The 23,064-nt window shown below is 35.1% G+C and overlaps 1 protein-coding gene across 1 annotated transcript in view; it reads left to right on the top strand.

Moving 5' to 3' along the window:
- Positions 1 to 23,064, top strand: part of DNAH8 (dynein axonemal heavy chain 8) — a gene marked incomplete at both ends in the record, with an annotated part of 113,127 nt that overhangs the window by 20,431 nt on the left and 69,632 nt on the right. The window contains 18 exons of the mRNA XM_082276731.1: positions 694 to 859; positions 1,796 to 1,856; positions 5,468 to 5,600; positions 7,252 to 7,445; positions 9,060 to 9,186; positions 11,353 to 11,588; positions 13,705 to 13,809; positions 14,787 to 14,900; positions 15,471 to 15,533; positions 16,443 to 16,543; positions 17,462 to 17,599; positions 18,833 to 19,073; positions 20,069 to 20,268; positions 20,633 to 20,786; positions 20,876 to 21,039; positions 21,184 to 21,286; positions 21,841 to 21,945; positions 22,237 to 22,398. Coding sequence (XP_082132857.1) covers positions 694 to 859; positions 1,796 to 1,856; positions 5,468 to 5,600; positions 7,252 to 7,445; positions 9,060 to 9,186; positions 11,353 to 11,588; positions 13,705 to 13,809; positions 14,787 to 14,900; positions 15,471 to 15,533; positions 16,443 to 16,543; positions 17,462 to 17,599; positions 18,833 to 19,073; positions 20,069 to 20,268; positions 20,633 to 20,786; positions 20,876 to 21,039; positions 21,184 to 21,286; positions 21,841 to 21,945; positions 22,237 to 22,398 — 2,567 coding nt within the window. The remainder of the gene's footprint in view (positions 1 to 693; positions 860 to 1,795; positions 1,857 to 5,467; positions 5,601 to 7,251; positions 7,446 to 9,059; positions 9,187 to 11,352; positions 11,589 to 13,704; positions 13,810 to 14,786; positions 14,901 to 15,470; positions 15,534 to 16,442; positions 16,544 to 17,461; positions 17,600 to 18,832; positions 19,074 to 20,068; positions 20,269 to 20,632; positions 20,787 to 20,875; positions 21,040 to 21,183; positions 21,287 to 21,840; positions 21,946 to 22,236; positions 22,399 to 23,064) is intronic.

Raw genomic sequence — 23,064 nt, 5'->3', positions numbered from 1 at the left:
GCTTTCACAAGTATACTGCACATTATTCCAGTTATCACCTTTATTAAACAAATTCTTGACATGAGTGGTAAGTGTAAAAATTGGAGAGAATAATGTGCATAAGGCACAACACAGGCTTTCCTTCTTGGGTAGACAGAAACCTTCATCTTTTCTAGCGTTCTCTTCCGACTTCACCAAGAAAGGTTATCTTTGTACTTTTTCCATGAAGAATGCAATCTCTTCATACTCAGCAGAGAAGGAAAGTAAAGAACAAAGACTCTCAAACTTGCAAGCACAAATGTAATAATGCTATAAGGCTGCATCATTTTTTGTAATAGTGATCATTTCATGTTGCTGTATTTTCATATCCTTAATCCAGTTGGATTCTACTCTATTTGTCTCATTCAAAATGGGTACATATGCACCAATATGCTTGAATAATTCATGTTTTGGTTTTGTGGTTTGTTTTCATGTTTGTTTTTTTTTAATATGGAGAGCTTTTCTGAAGGAGCATGAGATTTCAAACAGATTTCAGGATTCTGTATCTGATTAAGACAAGTTGTTTCCATGTAGCTTTTCCATCTTTTCCATGTAGCTTTCACTTATTTACTTACTTACAACCCCCCAACTTCTTGCTTTGCATTTCTTATGTAGCTTAGAGCATAAATTCCTTCAGACAAAATCTATTAGGTTTGACTTGCAACCTTTTGGCAGTAATTTTCAGGTTCCTATGTGAGTACGATGCTAAACAATGTCTGGTTTATTTATTACAGAATTGTAAAGACTTACATGCCTATTTCAGTCGCCGGCTGCTAATCAGCCTCCAGAAAGCAACCCGACTGTCTTTGGATCGTATTAAAAGAAGAATGAGTGTTTCAATGTAAGTTGCAAATGAAAGATTCCTTCAATAATGTGCACTCGTTATTAATTCTTTATGGTAATGGCAAGATCCATACAAAATCAGTCTCCTATATTCAGTAGAATTTCTATAGATTCTTCTCTGCTCAAACAGGCATACGCTTCAGAGGCAGAATTGTTTCAGTATAGTATATTGTATATTGAAAACCCTACTTAGAATTCTATTAAGAGAATTTATTTTAAGCAAGTGAAGTTTATGATATTTTGTCATTAATGTGTGTTAAAGTCTGAATTACTTTTTTCTTTTTCTAAGGATATTTTTCATTTAAAATGTATTAAAATCCTTATCAAAGTCAGTAGGAATTTTTTTGTTGTTTCTTTCATATTTGTCTGCTGTATCGTACTGTTCTTTATTTGGTTGTATGTCATGCCACAGCATTTAAAATTTTACTTTGCTCTTTGTTTTTAGGTTTCAATTTTAGTTTTGAGTAGGTTAACATCATATATTTATCATTTTGCACTAGCTCGTTATCTTTGAAACTTTCTTTTCATTCTGTTGAACAATTATCTAAAATGTAATGGGGCAACTTTTGCTCTTGATATATTGTTTCATGAAATGATCAGTGAGACCTTCTTATGCCCTATTCAAAGTGCTGGCAGAGCTGCATCATTCTGAACCTGAGAGATTAAAATCCATAATCAGAAAATATTCTGGATGAAAAATTCTGAAAGCAGTGGCTGGATCCAAGCTAACCTTTGTCAGAATGGTGGAGCTCTAGGTATTTTCTTATCCTTTAAACAAGAAACTTCTGTAAGTTTTGGAAATAGTACATAATTTAATGTGAAAATTCTCCACGTGGGTTTCATCAGAAAATGTAGCTCAAAATTATATTTCTCAGTTAATCTGAGGAGGTTTTGTGGTGAAGTGTTTATGATATGTGTCAAAATTATTTTTCAGCAAATCTGAGGACATTACTCCTTTTCTAAAAGCAGAAGTACACCTTGATATTCCCAATCTGGTAAGTTTTATGTCATATAGGTAAGGTAAAATACACTGTCTTGTAGTAATCTCTGTATTTCCCCAAGTGCAGGGTGTGGGCACACTTCCACTGAACCAGCATCTGTTCCAAAGAATAGCAGTTGCTCATGTCTTTCAGTGAGCTGAGAGCACTGATGAAATGTGCTCGCAGTCCCAGTGTCCTGGCCTCTGTCTCAGTGGTTCTTGCAGAACCTGGCCTTTTAACCTTATGTGATTTAGCAGTTACACTGCGATCTGTTCATCCGTGTTCTTTGCAGAATGATTACAATTCCCCTCACGTGTAGTAGCTGCATTACTGGAATAGGTTCTTCATGTTGCTTTATTATTATTATTATTATTATTATTATTATTATTATTATTACTATTATTATTATTTGTTTTAACTCTTACTTGTGTAATCTAAATCCTTTTGTTGAATTTCAATAATGAACATTATCTTTGCTTAGTTTGGCTTTAGTCACCTAAATAGGAGGTTAGATGACCAGAATGAGGAACACTGAACAAAAACAGAAGACTCAAAACCAGAAAAAGGAACTGTGGACTTCTATGTGCAGGGGAAAAAGATTGCAAAGAACTAAAGCATTAATTTGTTTTCCTTTTGTAGAGTAAGATAACTATGTGTCAGCAATATGTATTTTTCATTTTATGAGAGAAGGTAACTTAATATTTCTCAAATGTCTTACAAAGATTAATGGTTTTATATTGAAATTACAATGAAAGAAAGGTTCTGTTTTAAGGTGATATTCCTTTGACATTGAACTGTTGTTCATATTGGCATTCTGTTATACATTCACACTGTGTGTGTGTGTACACGATATGTAAGTTCTGTCAAAAGTGTAGAATGTTTACCTTGTTGATATTTGTAGAAGGATAAAGCTCCAAACTCTACCCACTGCAAAGGAAGTACATATTTCTTTCCAGTCCTCAAATGCTTGGCTGATCCAGGGCAGTAATCAAGTAATTCTGGGTAAAATACCACTTTGCTAATGCTAATAAGGTTTTGCAAGAGCCTTGCTTTTATGTATGCAGCTGCTCAATCTGTGAAAGTGATTTATAGGTAATCAGAATCACTTTTAAGCAGTTTACATCCCAGTCCTAAGCGCTCTTGTGGATGATTCTATCATTTTAAAATTATAACTTGAACATGAAAGCTGTAAGATTTTGTTCGAAGACAATATGTGAGGATTGAGCATATCACAAGAGTGATAATTCTTCTGAATTTTAACAAGAAATTATGTTTTTCTTTTCTTTCCTGAATTGCTCTCACATAATTTCCTTCTCCTGCTGGGTACTTTGGAGAAACTCATGTGTGCCTTTACTCTATCTTATCCTGTATAGAACTATTTTCAACAAGAACAGAACAAAGTCACCATTAGCATTATTGTTGACAAAGCAGTTCAAAAAGTTCTGGGTTCAGGACATTATGGCTGTTTGTGTTCTACTAAATAAAACTGGCTAGAGTGTGTTCTTCGACCCCGAAGTGAGCTAACATGACATGGTGTGTACCTGCAATAGTGTTTTCTCCCTGAAACCAGAAGATGGCATTCAAACTGTGCATCAGGAGCAGCCCCTGTCATGTTTTATTCATCAAACTGCCCCTGATGTTTTTCTTGGAATGTGCTTCTTTGCATCCTCCCAAACTATGCTATGGGACCATACTAGCATTTATACAGTATGGATGATGGCTACCAGATCCTCTGTTTTGTCCCTATCCGGTTTGCTAGTTGTTCTCAGTTCAGATCAGGAATAAATCTTGTCCTTCCTGTTCGCTTTATCACGTACTCTGGCAACTGAATACAGGTGCTCTTCCTCTTCTGACTTGGGTCAGAATTATGTCACAAATTCCTTGCCAAATATACAAATGGAAAACCTCAGGCCTACTGCCTGGAGTTCCATTAATTTACTAAACACTGTGCTCTAGCAAAAGTTTTCGAGGTAATACTACCTTTCTGAGACAAGAAACACAGCATTTATTCAACCTGGACCTCAGACATGTTGATCCAGCTGATTTTTGTTTGCATGAAATTACAGTGTAAATATATTTATATGTTGCGAATGAGTGTTTTAGGTCACTCAGAAAATCACCAGCAAAGGTATCAGCAAAAGCAGTTTTAATTTAGAAGTGAAAGCGTGACAAAGTTTGTTGGCAAGATTCACTCTACTACTTACTAGATGGTTAAAGCATACAGAGAAAAATTAGAATAAAATCTAATACAAATCAATCTAAATTTTAAATGAACCTAAAATGATCTACTTGGAGGATGGGCACAGGAAAGGGTAAGGTTTAAAAAGGAATAAAGGAGGACCCTCCTGTTGAGTCACGAGGTTCAGAGTGGACCCCTTTACCAAACTTAACTCCAGACTTGGCCAACAGTCCAGGCCTAAATCTTTAACAGCACTTAAACTTAACAGCACTGATTTACACAATAGCCTGATTTAAACAATCAAACAAAAGATTCAGCGGAATTTAGTATAAGCACAACAGTAACTCACTTATAGGTCTAGCTTACATATGAATCTAATGTACCTAAGCATCTAAGAGAACAACACAGTACATTTGCTACAGCATGTTCACGCACACAGACCTAAAGGAGTGTGTACAAGGTGTACAAGTGTGTACCTGCAAAAAATTCCCCAGAGTTCAGTGAAGTGCTCATGTCGATGCCTTTGCATCTTCTCAATGGGCAAAGGGTAGAGCCTTGAGGAGCAGGAGTATGAGTCCAGGATCTGTCGTCGATGTTCGGCAGTGATCCTCCAAGTACAGCAAACTTGAGAGTTCTCTGGCTCTGAGAGCCCCACTCAGAGGGGCGTTGCAAGTCACATCCCACTGTGGTCCAGGAGAGCTCAAAGGGTCTCATGTAGGACTGCTGTTTATAGGGTCACAAGGGAGTTGGCTTTAGTCACAGCAGTTTTCCATCTTGGCCGCAATTCAGGTTGGTAACTTTCTTTGAAAGTTCAAATAACAAAAATGTTGTTCCGCTCGAGTTGTTATTCAGGCAAGAAAAATAAGTTTCCAAGGCTGTTTTTATAAAAGACAGGAGCTCTTTAGCTCACAACCTAAGCTCCTGGGAGCAGATGGTGTTTCTGATAAGCTCAAGAAGAGCTGAACCCAGGTGCTGTTTATCAAGGCCAAGGTTTAATGAACATTTCTGAGATCATAGGGAGGCCCGAGAAGGCTGGGAGGTGGTGGTTGTACCATAGCATACAATTTCTAATGCTTTGTTATTCTGGAGTGTAAAAAACAAGGCTTGTAATGTATTCCCACACATTAGATAAAAGTCATTATAAAAATGATGCTTAAAATGTTGTAGGAATTTTAAAAATAGTTGTTAAAAAGCCAATAAATCTATCTGCTTTTATACTTGATTGCCATTTCACCCACAGTATGACTGCATAATTAGATTAAAGGTCACTACAGTATGTTTCATCTCTTTAGAAGCAATTCTGAGCCAGACAACCTGCTAAAGTTATCTTTACCAGCTTCTCTTCTGGGGTAAGCCCTACAATTCACTATGAGAGGAGTAAGACTGAGGTCTCAAAAATGACAATCAGTTGCATTTATTTCAACAATAGTTCAACTGTTTTAAATAGGTGATCGTTCCCAGTTTAGATGAGATACAGCAAGCCATCAATCGCATGATTCATTTAACACTGGAAGTAAATCGCGGAGTTGCTCAGTGGGGACAGAGGCATCTGCAAAAATCTATTTTAAAAACAGAACCAGGCACGCAGCAAGCATCTGCAGGCTTTGGATCACAAGGAAAAAAAGCCAAAAAAGGGGAAAGTAAGTGCTTTGTTTAGTTTTTTTTACTCTTTACTTTTTGATTTAATAACTATGCCGTATATAAATATTTGTGAATAAGCTCACTTTTCATCAGAGAAGCCTACTGTGGATTGTTTTACATTAGTTTTTTGGGTTTATTTTGATTTAATTAGCTGTATGTTTCAGAAATAGCTTTTCAGGCTTACATAAGCATTACAACTCTGAAAAACAATAAGCAAAATATCTTTGAGAAATTGCTAGATTCTGAATCTTTCGGTTAATTTAAGGCAAAATAAACTCACCAATCATTCTTTTTACCTACTTATTGTGGAATGTGTATAATGATATAGTTGAAATCATAAACCATGATTTTATATTAAATCTCATTGAAACATTGAGATACAACTCGAGCCAGATTTCAAGAAAGATTTTAATTGCTGAATGTATTCCTAGACTGGATTATAAAACACCTCAAATTTTTTTTCATGTGAATAGTCAGAGTGGAGACAGACCTACATCCACTTTAGTCAAATACTTTATTCCCTAGTATTGTTTCCAAGCATCTCTCCATGCACTTTACAAGCAACCATAAAAGCCTAAATATGTTTTTACCATCAGGTTTTCGTAGCTGTTTGGCTGACCCAGTGATATGCAATCCAGTTATATCTTTGTTATCATTCTTTTGGAAAGTCTGTAACATCTTGGAAAGTTTTTCTTTCTGACAGTCCACAGCTGATACTTTATTCTTCTACTGACGTGTCTTGTTATGATTCTAACCTCTTTTAGTGGGCTTCCAGTAGGGTGCCAGGAGCCAAGCCTTGTCAGACAGTCATAGTCTTTTCCTCTGCTGTGTCAAAATACAGCATCAGCAGTGGCTGTTTTCATCACCTTTAGCTAGACATCAGCAACACCTGGGGGAGTATGTTAATGTTTGGGCAATGAGATTATGGAGTACACCGGTAAGGATGGATCAATCTGAGACTGTTTCCAGTGAGCAGACCCCAGAAAATGTCTTCAGAGTAAAAGGGAATTTGGAGTTGCCTTAAATCCCCCTCATTGAACAATGTATGTAGTGGGAAGGGTGGATTTTTCTTCTTCATTCACTGAAATCCACTTCAAAATGCTCACGTATTGGTATCACAGAAGCAGCTCATCAGATCTCAAGAACATCAGTTTCTATATTGACCCTGACTGTCTCAGCAATTAATCAAAGAGTTCAAGAAGCTTACACTACTTTAAGCAGTATACACAATTAAAAAACTTTAATTATAAGAATTTTTTAAAAGTATGAACTAATGTGGAATGTTTATGAGGCCTTTGATGTTCTGCTTACAGTTAAATAAAAATGGAGAAAATGAAATTTGTGAATGAAGAAGACTATTTTCTTTCAGTTTGAAAACCTTCATTTTAAACTGAATTTGCTCTACCTGTGTAGTGGCTGGCATGAGCTGGCAGCTGGTACTTCACATTAAGCAGTCAAACACATGTTTGAAGAAGGATGTTCAGCCTTACTGAAGAGCATCATTGCTCAACTTGGTATGCATAGGCTTAGAAGAGAATTCTAACCAGACTGTCAACAGTTCATTGATTTATATATAATTTTATTTTACAGAAGGAACAGATGATACGGTTGTCAGAAAGCTAAAGAATTTTTACGCAGGTGTTGCAGAAAATGAAGCTATTACTAAAATAATTGTGCTTCTCTCTTCTGCTGGGAATTCTCTAAAAGAAGGAGCTAGTGAAGTTCTGCAGGAGTTTGATAAATACAAGGAGCTGTGGACAGAAGATAAAGATACCAAGTTTCAGGTCAGTTTAACGATGGTCACCTACAGGACTGTTCTTCATTAATCCTGTCTTTTGAAATCTGAAAACATTGGGAAAAATCAAGGAAAAAAAGGTGTAGAAAACACATTTACAGATGAAATTCTTGTTTTATCTTTCCATAGGAATGGTACTATATCTCCTGAGGAGAAGTAATAGCATTTTACTTCTGTGTAAAGTAAATTTTTGTGTTGTGGTTTGCCTTTTCCTGCTTCTGTGCCGTTCTAGATACTAAAAACCTGGTAATTGCTTTATTTTGTTCGTGTAACTATGGATTTTAGGCCACAAGAAACCAACCCAGTCTGATATGAGGGATGTCTCTATGCAAACACAGGTAGCACAGGGAATCAACAAGAGTTAGAGACATGCACCCACCTGCAAGGCTCCTGGTATCGCAGAGATATGGTGGGATGGCTCCTGTGAGTGGAGTGTTGGAATGGAGGGACACAGGCTCTTTAGGAAAGCTAGGCAGGGAAGACCAGGTCAGGATTAAAAGGAGGGCTGGGACAGGTGACGTTATAGTGGGGCTCTGCTACAGGCTGCCTGACCAGGAAGTCCATGCAGATGAGACCTTCTGTGGCCAGACAGGAGCAGCCTTGCAGTCACAAATCCTGATCCTCCTGGGGGACTTCAACCACTCTGATACCTGCTGGAGGGACAACACAGCAGGGCATAAGAAATCCAGAAGGCTCCTGGAATGGGTTGATGATACTTCTTTCTCCAAGATATTGAAGAGCCAGTGAGGAGAGGTGCCATGCTGTACCTTGTTCTCACCAACAAGGAGGATCTGGTGGGGAATATGAAGCTCAAGGGCAGTGACCATGGCTGCAATGATCATGAAATGGTGGAATTCAAGATCAGTTTATGTGGGCTAAAACCCCACCAATTCATATGTAGGGCTGAAAATTTGCTGTTAGCCTAAATAAAAATTTTAAGTCTAATCAAATTAATGTTATTAGCTTGATCTAGTTACTATTGAGGAATAGGATACTGCTACAGTGAAAGCTTCAATAATAAGGCAGTTAAGTTTTATAAACACATGCTTTAATTTCTACATTCTTCCTTTTCCATTTCCATGTTAACCCTTCCACTGCTTGTCTGAGTACTTTCGGACAGAAGAGTAGATTACTTGCCAATGCAATGTAAGCATAATCAATAAAGGTCTTAAGTAACATTTCTGAAATGCAGATTTTCAGAATGACAAAACTTTTCTACCCTTGAGTTCTGCTCAGGGAACTACTTAGAAAATGTATTTTATTGTGATTGTTTCACACATAATTTGGCTTATGAGGTAGTCTTTCTGTAAGTGTGGGCATGTATTTGATCTCTGTCACCCGTTTTCACAAAACACATAGGTCCTTAATATATCTTGGTTATCTGTTTCTCTGTTAAATTTCGTTGGAATTTCCCAAAAAGGTTGAGTGTTAGTGACAGAGAAATTGATAAACATTCATTTTACTCTGCTAGCAAGGCTACAGAATGCTAAAAACAGGTATAATATTGGTATACATTTTCAGTAATTACTGAGTAAGTTACAACATGTTTTACCAAAATTATGGACAAGGACATTTGTTGATTGATGTTTTAAACTACACGCAGGAATTTTTTGCTACTGATCCCTCCCTGTCTGAAATTAGAGAAGAAATACTTCACTATGATACTTTTGAACAAGAGATGAAAAATTTAAAACCCGTTATTCTATTTGGTCCAATTGAATTACACACAGGTATGGTATTTTCTTATCTTAGTATGTACAGTAAGATAATGAGTAAAATAGTCACAGAATCACAGAAGATGCACAGGTGAAAGGGACCCACAAGGATCATGGAGTCCAGCTCCTGGCCCTGCACACCATGTGCCTGAGAGCATTGTCCAAACACTTCCTGAACTCTGCCAGGCTGGTGCTGTGACCACTTCCCTGGGGAGCCTGTTCCAGTGCCCAAACACCCTCTGGGTGAAGAGCCTTTTCCTCATATCCAGCCTAACCCTCCCTTCACACAACTTCAGGCCATTCCCTTGGGTCCTGTCGCTGGTCACTACGGAGCAGAGATCAGTGCCTGCCCCTCCTCTGCCCCTCATGAGGAAGCTGTAACTGCAATGAGGTCTCCTCTCAGTCTTCTCCAGGCTGAACAGACCCAGTGACCTCAGCTGCTCCTCACATGGCTTCCCCTCAAGGCCCTTCACCATCGTCACAGCCCTTTGGATGCTCTCCAATAGTTTAACGTCTTTCTTATATCGTGGTGACCTAAACTGCACACAATACTCAAGGTGAGGCCTCCCCAGTGCAGAGCAGAGCAGGACAATCCCTCCCTTGCCCAGCTGGCGATGCTGTGATTCACCCCAGGACATGCTTGGCCCTCCTGGCTGCCAGGGCACTGCTGACTCATGTCCAACTTTCCGTCAACTAGAACCTCCAAGTGCCTTTCCATGGCACTGCTTTCCAGCATCTCATTCCTCAGTCTGTCCGTACATCCAGGGTTGCCCCATCCCAGGTGCAGAATAGGGCACTTTCCCTTGTTGAACTTCACGTGGTTGGTGATTGCCCAGCCCTCTGATTTGTTAGGGTCTCTCTGCAGGTCCTCTCTGACTTCGAGGGGGTTAACAGCTCCACCTAGTCTGTGAACTTGCTTAGTATCCCTTTGAGTTCTGTGTCCAAGTCATTTATGAAGATGTTGAAGAACACAGGGTTTAAAATAGAGCCCTGTGGAACCCCACTAGTGACAGGTTGCCAATCTGATGTCACCTCATTCACTGTAACCCTTTGTCTTCCTTGCACATCAGAGAAGCAGAAGCTGCCTGCTTTGAAGAGTAGAGTTCATTTCAGGATCTTGGTGGTGTGTTAACCATATTTCTTTCAGTGAACAAGCAAAAATGTCAGACTGCTGACTGCACATCCTCATCCAGTTCCTGGATGCAGTTTCTTCTGAATGAGATCACTCTGGAAAACACTATCTATTATTGTGTGAGCAAGAGTAGTAAGAAAGAGTGTATCCAAAAGAATATGGATTTTGTTGATGGTCACAGTACTCCCTCACCTGTGACCACTGCGACAAAGGGACCCAAGTCCTCTAGGTTACAGAACAAGGATATTAAATGTCTTTTATTATCTGGGACAGAAGGTAGTTTCTTGGACTCAGTTTAGGTTTGGGATTTGATTTATTGTGATTTACAGATTCTAACTTCTGGCGGGATGTGCTAAGTTTCTTGAATTACCCCTGGTTTTCAGGAATCATCTCTTTAATGTTAATAGCCACATTATTAAGGGAGAATCTGTATCTGCTGTAAAATTTGTTTTGTGAGCAGAAATGTTATATGCTGTTAGTATCTTTTGCTTTCTTTTACCAGAGTACAAAATGCTGCCTGATAAAATCCTAATTTATTCTGAAAATAAGTTAAAATTCTTGACTTTTCTGTCTCTTCAGTGTTGGTTTGTGTTTATATATTAACTGCATATAACATGTGTCACCTTACAGTTTCAGCTGTGAACTAGTTCAAGTCCCAGTATTGAAATCTCAAGATACCATTTCCTCAATGAGTATAAACTATCTACATATCACAGGTCTTTATACATTTGGTTAATATATATCAAAGCTTTCTCTGAAAATCCACATTAATAAGTAGATATTTTGTTCTTTATTCATCTTCTCTATGTGCTCCACTAGGTAAGCTTACCAATATGTTTTTTAGATACCATAATATACAATAAAACAACAGAAATATATTTAATTATAGTTGAAATTGTTCTGAAACTTTTAAAATGCTATAATTGAATTGCTTGTCTGCTATTTTCTAATTGCTGTTAAAGAACCATATGTGATGATGTGGGCTTTTTAAATAGAAAAATGCTAAGATATGGATTGAGTAATTTTTTTTTATTGTTTTTTAAAACCAGGACCACTGAAAACAGCTTTAACAATTGAAGCAAATTCCTGGAAGATGGTCCTCTGTCGTTATTTAAATGAGGACTATAAAAAGAAATTGCTAGACATTTTGTCGTTCATAAATGACCACATAAAGAAATTGTCTCGACCTCTGTCTGACTTAGATGATGTCAGATTAGCAATGGAAGCTTTATCTACCATTCAAGAAAAGAGACTAGAAATAGATATGTCTATGGGACCTATTGAAGTAAGATGACTTTTAATTTGTTATATTGAATAAATACTATTATTATTAATAGTAATACTATATATAATTGGTGTCACAGGATAAGATAAACTTCGAACTCAATGAGTTCACTGTCTTGAAGGAACTAGGCTGAAGATGGGAAGCAAAAATTTTTTTTTTTAAATATTATAAATTATTAATCAGGTAATTCGATGGATTCTGTATTAATACAAAACAGAAAAAAATATTCTTTCTCAAATTATAAACGCAATCTAGGAGACAACATGCAGAAATAAGAAGATGAGAACACAAGGCAAGGGAACACTATGCTCCCTTTTTCTTTTCATTAGCCTTAATCCTGTTCTTGCTTTTTCTCTGTTTGTAAACAAACATCTTGATCATCTAACCCCTTGAAATATAGCCAGAGAATATTCACAGAGCCACACACCATGGTATGCTGTCAAAAACTTGCAATATTCTTTTAGTTTTTTCTATAAGAAGCTGAAAGAAGCTAAAACAAGGTCATTACGTTTTTTAAGTATTTGGTATTTACTTTCACTCTCTGAAACAGCTTAATAGAACAAGTTAGTTTTGTATTTTCATCCACCTTTTGAAGAATTAATTTTTTAAGATTTTCTTTCTTAAAGACTGATCTGTGACACTAGAAAGGAGTTTCAGTAATTGTTTTCACTTTTGCTAGTTTTGTAGTAAGAATGTGGATTTTTTCTTAGCAATTTATGCAGTGGTCTGTAAGAAAACAATCAGTTCTGTGATCAAAAGTTGTAGACTGTGGAAATACAGCTGCCTTCTTAAGCGTGTATCAAGTATGTTAGAAAGTCTTACTCTTACACCAAAAAGAAGAACCTGAACAATTTAAACATTTAAAGTAGTATTCACATCTACTAAATGTTATTATTCTGTCTTCAGGATATGATAATCATACTCATAGCTGTTAAATAAAGCAAGCAAGAGGAACTGAGAGGAGCTTGCTAGGTTTTACATGTGTAGGAAATGATGCAAACTTTGTAAATAAATAAAAGGTATTAAAAAAGATGAAGAATTAATATTTTTGTTTATTATTATCATTATTACTATTATTACTGTGCTTCTGCCACTTGGAGATGAATATTGAAGATAACGATCTTTCCCAAACTACTTACATTCCACATATCTCGTGAACGTTTACTTCCTTCCTACATTATTGTAATGAGTTCTGTCAATGTCAGTAGAGCTAGTCATGTTAAAAAGTCACTCTTGGATCCTTTTTCTCCTTCTCCAGGAGACTAATAACCCTAGACACCAGTGCAGGCTGGGTAGAAATCAGTTTTGCTGTGTAAGAACTGAGTTTCTTGGTGTACACCAAAGTGAATGTAAGCCAGAAAAGTACCCTTGCAACCAAGGGGCTTAAGGGTCTCCTGGGCCTTTCCTGGGCCTTTTACAAGTTGTGCTGCCACCAGGTTGAGGGATGTGATTCCCTCTGCTCTGCAATATGAGATTTATCTGGAGTGCTGTGTCCAGTGCTGGGCTTTTCATTACAGACTGACATGGATGTACTGGCGTGAGTCCAGCAAATGGTGAATACAATATGAAGATGAACTTATTTTTAAATAATGCAGTGTATGTAGGAGGAGGATCATAAAGCAGAAGATATGCAAACAAATTGCAGATGAGAACAAGCAATAAGGAAGGTTCATTCCATTACAGATACATATACATGTTTTTGACAGTTTGGCAAACTTAGCAATAAAGATTTTATAGATGATATGGCAAAATATTTATAGATTTGTAATTTAGTGTGCAAAATTATTCAGAGTTAGAAAAAATTCATTAAAATCTGCATTCAGGTGGAATGTAGATAATTGAATAAAATACCATTGAGATGATAAAATTTTATATTTTCTGATTTTAAATCTGTGGTGTTTGTATATGTTTTCCTAGTATTTCATCCAAGACATCTTTGAAGAAATAGCTTTTCCTGTTGTTCCCTAGTTCTTCATTCCTCATCCTTATTTAAAAAAAAACCAGTTATGCCTAAAATACATGAGGAGATTTTCTTTGAAATGTTTTTTACAGATTTGATCTGTGTTCCCTCAAATGAACTTATATTATATTCCTAAGACTTTATTTTTTCATTCAGGAAGCCTATGGCATTTTAAATGCATTTAAAGTCAAAATTACAAAAGAGGAATCAGAAGGTGTTGATTCAATGAGATATGCTTTTAATAAATTAAAAACTCAAGCTGTAAGTACATAAAATTATGTTATTTTCCTTTTGTTGAAAACATGTTAGTTTCTTCAGGTTACAAATGAGTGTGAGACCAATTGTCCATCCTCTCTGACTTCTCACTCTTGACATCAGTTATGCACCAGTGTCTATATCTTCTATTAATACGTTCATTTTCTAATTTCATTTTTATAGATAACTTTGATATTTAAATATTACTGTAGCTTTTAGATATATGTTTGCAATCTGCAAGAAAATGTTCTTTCTGCTCTCCTTCATTTCCAGTTTTTGTGTCATTCTTGTCTGATCAGGGAGTTTATTACCCTTAGATTACATTTTTCTAAGAAGTGCAAGCTCTGCACTTACCCCTAAGTGGTAGTTGTACATTCACCTTTATTATTTAGGACAGCCTTTTATCCCTCAACAGCTCCTTTTCAATTGAATATTTTATGTAATGGGGGTGGTTAGATTGAAATATGTAGATATTTTGTTGAATCAATTAAGTTACATGCTATTCCACAGATTAATCACTCAGGAAAGGACTCAAGAGTATGTTTTACATTTTGTGCAGCTCTTGGTTATTTCTCTCAATGTTTTGAACAAAGAAAAAGAAATTCGTTAAAGAGAAGGCTGAGCCCTCTATGAGAAAGATGACTCTAATATCTTGGGGTTTGAGAATTTTTGGAGGGAGGAAAGAAAGAGAATAGGATCTTCTTGTTCCATCACCCCCTTGTAATGAAACACATTCCTTTAAAGGCCAATGTGAGATTTTATTATGGTTTTTGGTTGAGGTGGTTTGATTTTTTTCCCCACATTTCCTGTCAAAAATTTAACATATAGCACCATAAAAGGAAAAAACTTTATTTAGCTTAAAATAATCAATTTTTGTTCAAAAATTTGATATGTTTTATTCATAATTTTGATTTATATCTAACTCAAATATCTGTTCGTGATTTGTACAGAAATAACTTTTATTTTAATCTTTTCCATGGTAGATTGAAGTCCAAGATGAGTTGGTTGAAGTTCAGCCCAAATTTAAGAGTAATTTGCTAGAATCAGTTGCAGTTTTTCAGGAGGATGTATCACACTTTGGAACAGCGTATGAAATGGTAAATGAATTTAGTAGTGGCATGTAAGATTTGGACTCAGTGTTTCATTTCAGGAGCTGGGTGCCAGAATTTTGTTCTGCTCAGCTACTGATATTTGATGCCATGGTTACTAAGCAGTCATCGTTGTAGGTCAAACTTTTCAGTATGAAGAAATAGCAGTGCACACAACTCTATAGAGAAAGAAAAGAAACCCTGCTGATACAACTTGTAATGAAACTGTAATTATAAAGCACAAATTAATTTAGAAACTGTAGTACATGTTATGGCATCATTGCAAACACACCAACATTAAAAAGGATCACTGTCTGGGTTTTGTTATTTTCAGCAAAATAACAAAGTATGAAAAGTTAGAGTCTAGTCCTGTTGAGTTTAATTAAGGTAAGGAATTTTCAATTCCATCAAAGTTATCTTTTCTTAGATTTACCATTGTAAGTATTGCATTACCGATGCACAACTTGATTGGAATTTGACTAGCAAAAAATATGTATTCTGTGATGATCTATAAATATAGAGTGGCCTTCCATCACTTCGAGAATTAATATTCCATTTTGTTGACTGCTTATTTGAAAGGAAGGACCTATGGTTCCAAGTATTCCACCTCAGGAAGCCAGTAAGAGGCTGCAGATCTTTCAGGTAAGAAAGTAAACTGTTGAATTTGCAACTAATTAATTAAATCTGTTCTTGCTTATCATAACAAGTTTAACAAATGATAATTTGCATATTCTGTGTAACATTATGTTATCTATAGTTTCTCTCACGTAATGTTTTCCTTAATGTGGAAGGATTGATCTGTAATCTTTCTTCAGTTTTCATATTTTGTGAGCAGAAATCATCAATTTGAAGTAATAAAAGCAGTAGAAAAGGAAAGAGTCAATTACGACACCTTGATAATGGCTTATAAGAAGTCGGGTTACAAAGCAGTCATGCCAATCTTCTCATCTTTTAAAGATCACATTTTTCATTAGATAATTGTCTTTCAACTCAGTATTTATTTGTTAATGCATAGGTCCAGGAACAGTATTTTCTCTATTTTTAATCCTTCTTCTTTTTTTCTGCAAGTTACAGTAACTTGAATAGTACTTTTGTCAGTCTTACATACTGTATAGATGGTAAAAAGTAAATTCTAAGTTTGTAAAAAGCACTGAGTGACTAACAGCAGATTCTTAATCCTTCTAATGCACTAATATGTACTGAAAATTGAGTGATTCTGGTTAAATTTGTTGAATTTCTTGATTCACCAAGAGAATACTCTGTACTTTTGGGTACTAGTTGCAAAAATCACTCTTCTTTCTATTTTTGTATGGCAATCATATCCTTTGGACAGCAGTTATACTTTGAAAATAATTGTGTTGTTTGGCACTCTGATGTTTTTCTTCAGGCTATATATTTGTTTATATATAAAAAAAATTCAGATATTTTACATATACATCTAATAGAACTAATAAAAGTTTAAAACTGTTTAATGGTTTATTTTTAGGCAATTTTAAATTACAACTTATAAACTTCTATTCTCATTTGTTCTGTATGAAACAACTTAACCAGGTTAACTTTGACGAGCTGTGGAGAAAGTTTATCACGTACTCGGCTGGTGAACGGTTGTTTGGATTGCCTGTCACAGAGTATGAAATATTGCATAGAGTCAGGTAACTGTGGAAATATGCCTGTCTTGAGTGTGTATCAAGTATGTTAGAAAGCCTTAGGCTTACATCAAAGGAAGAAATATTATAATATACAAGCTTTCCATTTCATCGAATAAAATAAATAAATACTTATATAAAAATTCAAAAGTTCTAAAGAATTTGTCAATTAAAAAAATTATATTTATTTATTATTGTAACATAATGACACCAGATTATTTTAATGTGTATAAATACTATATTAAGAAGCAATATGCCCTGTTCGAGACATATAGATAGAAATAGAAATATATATATAAAAATGGATGAGTAAATAGAGTATTATATATTAAGGTATGGTAGAAAGCAAAGAAGAACATGTAAGAAAAGGCCACTCTATCATGATATATGAAGAATTTAACTACAGCTTTTATGAAAGTCTGAATTTTTTGAGCAGCTGTGCAAATGATGATCAGATTCTGAACTTTTTTCACCAGCCATTTCAATAGTTTGCTGATGATTCACGCCAGATGAGGATCTCACTGTTTCTGGCTGGTTTTAGATCAGAGTTTTAGTTCAGATTCAGAGAGTGCTTCTAAGTAAATTGACTGTTTGTTTCCACTTGCCAGTTCTGCTTTGCACTGCAGAGCCAGCTCAGGGCATGTAACCTAGGTTTCTTTTGGACTAATGGAAGTTTTGGAGAACTAGGGAAAAGCAAAACTTCCCCCAGATATGTTTAGTGGGGATATTAGATCCTTAGCACCAACCATCTGCTCTTTTTTTGTGGATTTTTAAAAATTAAGTATTCTTTTCTACATTAAGAAACATACTCTAATTGTCTACCTCTACTTTTTGTATCTTTATTACATATATAATATATTTAAATATTGTGAGATATCCAGAGAGCTGATTGAAATTATTGGTATAACTGCTTTTTTTTCCCAGGAAGGAGTTAGGCTTGCTTCAGAAATTGTATGGATTATATGACACTGTAATAAGCACTATCAATGGTTATTATGACATACTTTGGACAGAGATAGATATTGAAAAAATCACAACTGAACTTATGGAGTTTCAAACCAGGTACGTTTAACATATGAATAGTAAAAGATGTTAAATGCCTTAAGATTAGGTGAGTTCCATAGAGCCATTGATATATTTATCAAAGCTTCCATGAATAAGGTTTATTATAAAAAAAAAGATTATTCAAGAAGGAGTGAAATAACACCATACTTTTACTTAACCAGCCTTTTACCTGTAGCTTTGATAATTGATGGGCATACAATCAGTTGAAGCATTGATCTCATTAGCTAAACCAACCAAAAGGGTAGGAGGACTGAAATTTTATTTGTAAAAGGTAGGTTCTTCAACTTGGATGATTAAGTTTTGAATACAAGAATATACAAGATTTTAAGTTTTGAATACAAGAATAACAGGTGCAAAATTCTTTCCCCCTCAGAGAAAGGTGGGTAGGTGTTAAACATCCAGTTTGACATCGAGCAGGGAGCTAAACCAACATGAATATACCAGCAACCAGCCAGCACTGACAGCTCTAAGCCACACACACGCTGCTGTATTGTTCCTAATTACTGGGAATATGAAATTATGTCAGTGGGAGCTAGAGAAACAAGTGATAAAGGATGCAGAACCAAGGATTTATTGTTTTTCCTGATAAGGATATACTTTATCATTTGCAATGGGGCATTCCTGTGGAAGGTCACCTGCTCAGTTCTTGGTGTGTCGGCTCTTTAAAAGTGTGGTCAAAGAGATAGATATTTATTTATCTGTTCTCAGGCTTTTTTCCACATTAGAAGTATATAATTTTCATTAGTGAATGGATTCAGAACCACTAACCAAAAGTGGAGGAGGCAGTCCTATTTATCTCATTTTCATGTCTGTCTCCATATTGGTATGCTAATAAGTGCCATCTATTTTACTGGTCTTTAAATTGAAGAAAATATTATATTTGTTCAAGGATTTCATACATGAAGTTTAACTAATTTTTCTTTGTTTTTTCTTTTCCCATAACGAGTTTCTGATGATAGGCAGCAGATAACTATGTTTTAATGGAAATTACAGTTTTGGGTTTTTGTTTTTTTTATTTGCAGGGAAAATACCAGTTTGAGACTATTAAATATTATGACTTGTAAGTAGGGCATTTGTATTAGTTTTTTCCTAAACAGGTAGGCAAGCTGACATAGAAAATGTTGACCTCAATACAATCCACTTTGTATCTCCTTGTTTAAACTCTTGTTTAAACAATTCTATTTTGACAGAACAGGCATTTACTACTGTATCACTTCAATTTAACTGCAGGTGCCGTAGACTACCTAAAGGCCTCCACCACTGGCAAGCTTTTTCAGATCTCAAGAAAAGAATTGAGGATTTTATTGAGTGTTGTTCTTTGCTGGAAATGATGTCTGACAAAGCAATGAAGCAAAGACACTGGGATCGTATTGCTGAAACAACAGGACATCAATTTGATATAGAATCTGAAACCTTCTGCCTTCGAAACATCATGGAAGCACCAATTCTTCAAAATAAAGAAGACATTGAGGTAGGTACATACATTTTTCCCCTCCTTGTTCATTTTATATGGTCATCAAAAATAATGTGATTGATTATAAAACAGTTACCCTCTTTAAAAATAATTACTTCATTGAAGTCCTTGACTCCCAATCAGACCACACTAGTCTAAAACAATTTTATGTTTTATTTAGAAGCTCTTATCTATGTGAGTAATGACAGAGGTAGCAGCTGAAATCTCTAGGCACTTGTTTTTAGATAATCTCTTCACATTCCTCCTGCCATTTTTTTTTTTTTATTATTTTCTTAGCTCTTTTTAAACAGGAAAAAATCCTCAAATAAAACTTCACATGATCATGGTTACCTAATTTTTTACCTTTGTTGTTGCTTCATAGTTTTGTAGATAAATCAGAAAATTTAAATGAAGACTTCATGGTTAATAATCTTTAATATTAAGACTTTGCTAGATGATTATGCCTTCTTTTGAACCACATAACTTCAAAAAAACACCTCATATAACTTGTGAAAACTCAGTGGGGTTTCCGTGTTTCGTATAGTAAAGACACATGCAAAAACTTACTGTATCTATGCTTGATTTATATGGGAGCATTCCAAGGTGATCTGCTTAATTTTGAATTAAGCTCTGATTTGAATAGAACATTGGACTTGACCTCTCCAGCTTGAACTATTCTTAGATTTTATGATTCTATAACTGAAATGTGGTAAGAGTCAGAGTCCATCTGGTGATGAGTCTATATCACTACCCCTCCTCAGCCTTGTAGGAATTATGATCCAAAAATCTTTTTACACAGAAATAACAAAATGTGAAGCCACAGAAAATATATATCCATCCATTTCCATGTGTGCTTTTTTCAGTTATCCATACATATAATTTGAGTGAGTAAAATTTGTGATATCTGCATTTTTTAATATTCTATTTTAATATTCTAAGACTAGATGTGCAGTATTAGGAAAGATTTCATTTCACAAGATTAGAGAGTCTAAAATGTGGTTCTTTCTTTGCAGGATATATGCATATCTGCTATGAAGGAAAAGGATATAGAAGCCAAACTATCTCAAGTTGCTGAAATCTGGGGAGTCCAAAGTCTGAGCTTTTCACAGTTCAAATCAAGAGGAGAGTTACTGTTAAAGGGAATTGAATCAGCAGAAATTATGATACTGATGGAGGACAGTTTAATGATACTTGATTCTTTGCTGTCCAATAGGTACTTGGAATTGCTCATGTATGGCATTTTCACAAACACACTGCAATAGCAATGATACTATTATTGAGCTAAATCAGCAGTAAATTTGAATTAAATATTTTTTTAATGAAAAAAAGTGTTACAAGGCCTAATGAAAAGCATCCTTATGTGAAAGACTTCCATGCACATTCAATTGAGACAACTTTTGTCTCAATATACTTGAATGTAATCAAGCTGGTAAAATCTTTCCACGAGGTTGTTCTTACTGTAAGTGAAATAAGAGTTAGTTTGTTCTGGGTGTGGGGTTTTTTTCACCATTGTAAGAATTTATTTTATAATAGCATTATTTAGAATTAAATAATTTATGCTTCTCATCCTTTTTTAGATACAATACTGCATTTAAAAAGCAAATTCAGAGCTGGGTTTATAAACTAAGCAACTCTTCACGCATAATTGAAGAATGGCTGGTTGTGCAGAACCTCTGGATTTATCTGGAAGCTGTTTTTGTAGCAGGAGATATTGCAAAAGAGTTACCCCAGGTAAAATTTACAATGCTTGCCTATTATTTTGTATTAAAATCTTTCTGTGCAATAGTCAACATATTATGCTTTGGTTTTCCTATATATAGGAAGCAAAGCGTTTTCAGAATATTGACAAATCATGGGTAAAAATAATGCAACGAGCTCATGAAAACTCAAATGTAGTTGCCTGCTGTGTTGGAGATGATACCATGGAACAACTTCTCCCTCATTTACATGAACAGTTGGAAGTATGTCAGAAATCACTTACAGGGTATGAATTGTTTGGTTTTTAATGCTCTATTATATTGTAAATAATTTGTATGAAACATTAATTGTATTTCAGTCTTACTTACACTCCTATATAGAAAAAATTGCAACCTGAAATAGTTTAATAACAATTTGTTCAATTTTAAAGATATCTAGAGAAGAAAAGACTGCTGTTTCCAAGATTCTTTTTTATTTCTGATCCTGCACTTGTTGAAATTCTTGGACAAGCAAGTGATTCTCATACAATCCAGGTACAAACTTAAGTGATTTTTTTCTACTTATATAAAAAGAATTAGAATATGGAGGAGCATTTAATAATATGGGATGCAAACATTTTCTTTTTATAAAGTTTGCTTGAAAAAAAAATTGTTTCTTGCTCTCTGTTTTTTAGCAAAATGTGAAATGATACCTGTAATTCAAAACAATCTTCAAAATTCAGAACACTAGAATATGATTTCATCAAGTGATTTGCTGGTGGTTTCTTTCACAACTAAACTAATAGAAGGGACCCTGTGAGGCTTTCCTGCTTTGCATATTGCAAAATTCATCCAGCTAGTCTGGATTGTTATTGAGGGTTGATTGAGATAAGCCAGTTGATCTCTGCTGGATCATCTCTGGAAACTGTAAAAACACAGTAGACAGATAAAATTCTACACAACCATTTCTGTAATAGTTACCTACAGATGGCCAAAAATTTATCTGTAGGTTCAGATGAACTTTTGCAGGATAACCTTATTTGAGATATTTTTTTCTGTTTCCTAATGCTAAATATTTACATTGAATGATTCCTGAATTATCCTTACAGCCGCATCTGACTTCCATATCTGACAACATAAATGAAGTAGAGTTTCACCCAAAGGATTATGATCGCATACTGGCAGTCATATCAAGAGAAGGAGAAAAAATTTCAGTAATTATCTGATTTTTTTGTCTAGAAACATTAATAGATAAATAATTTTATTATTGAACATATAAGATGAATTGAGGTGAATTATTGTTAATTACAAATAAATATTTCAAGGATTGTTGTTAACAAGACTAGAATATGTCTTCATTAAATAAGTTTCTTGGATATTAATTGAAGTAAAATCTGTAGCTGTCATGGATAGAAATTTAGTAACTATGTAGTATCTCATATTTGTGAACAGAAGGTTGGTAAGTATGTTCTATTTCATACCTTTTACTTTCATTAATTTTATAGTTGGACACTCCAGTGCTTGCAAAAGGACCAGTAGAAATTTGGTTGAAGATTTTATTGCAAGTTCAGCAGAAGTCATTGCATGGCATAATTAGGGCAGCATTTTACCAAATTAGCGACCCAGGATATCAGTTGCTGAGTTTTCTTAATCAATTCCCAGCCCAGGTAAGAATACGAGATGTGGATGTGTGTGTGCAGCCTGGCTTGCATATGGGGGCAGGTGCAAGGTAAAGAGCACGTGGGATTGCCTGTATGAGGAAGTTTTCATAAGGGAAACAAGGGGAAGGGTCTGGTCAGTAGAAGGCAATCCTTAATCACTTCAATTTTGGTACCCAGGTATAGCATAATATTTTTCTTGCCATCTGCTTTAAATTTAGTTTTTTTAGTTCTCTTGGAGAATATAAAGTAGAGCTTGTATTTTCTGTAATGGATATTGAATCCCTTTCAGCTGCAAATAAAATTGTATGTGCAGATTGATGTCTCTCATAATTTAAGATTGCAAGAACTATGATTATGATTATTTATCTCATAATTTACAAGATTTGCCTCCTAGTTCATGTATTTGTCACTATGATAGTGCAGTCCTAGTACAATGCTATGTTGAAGGATTCCAGAATCTCCTTCGTCTTACTGATAATTCATAAATTTCATTAAAAAGTAATGATCTGTTTCCCATCCTGAATTCTGAATCTGTAATTTGCTGATTGGTACAGTGCTGGGTGTAATTTTAAATAAAAGTTCTGCAGATATTAAAACTGGCCAGTAGGTTGCTATTTAAAAAAAAATCAATACATTTAAATATTTAATAGAATTATCCTGAAGTATTTATGA

Source organism: Coloeus monedula (assembly GCF_965178545.1).
Source record: "Coloeus monedula genome assembly, chromosome: 2".
NCBI classification, from domain to species: domain Eukaryota; kingdom Metazoa; phylum Chordata; class Aves; order Passeriformes; family Corvidae; genus Coloeus; species Coloeus monedula.
Note: the sequence above shows the minus strand (reverse complement) of the source record. Positions and strands in the feature narration are given on the sequence as shown.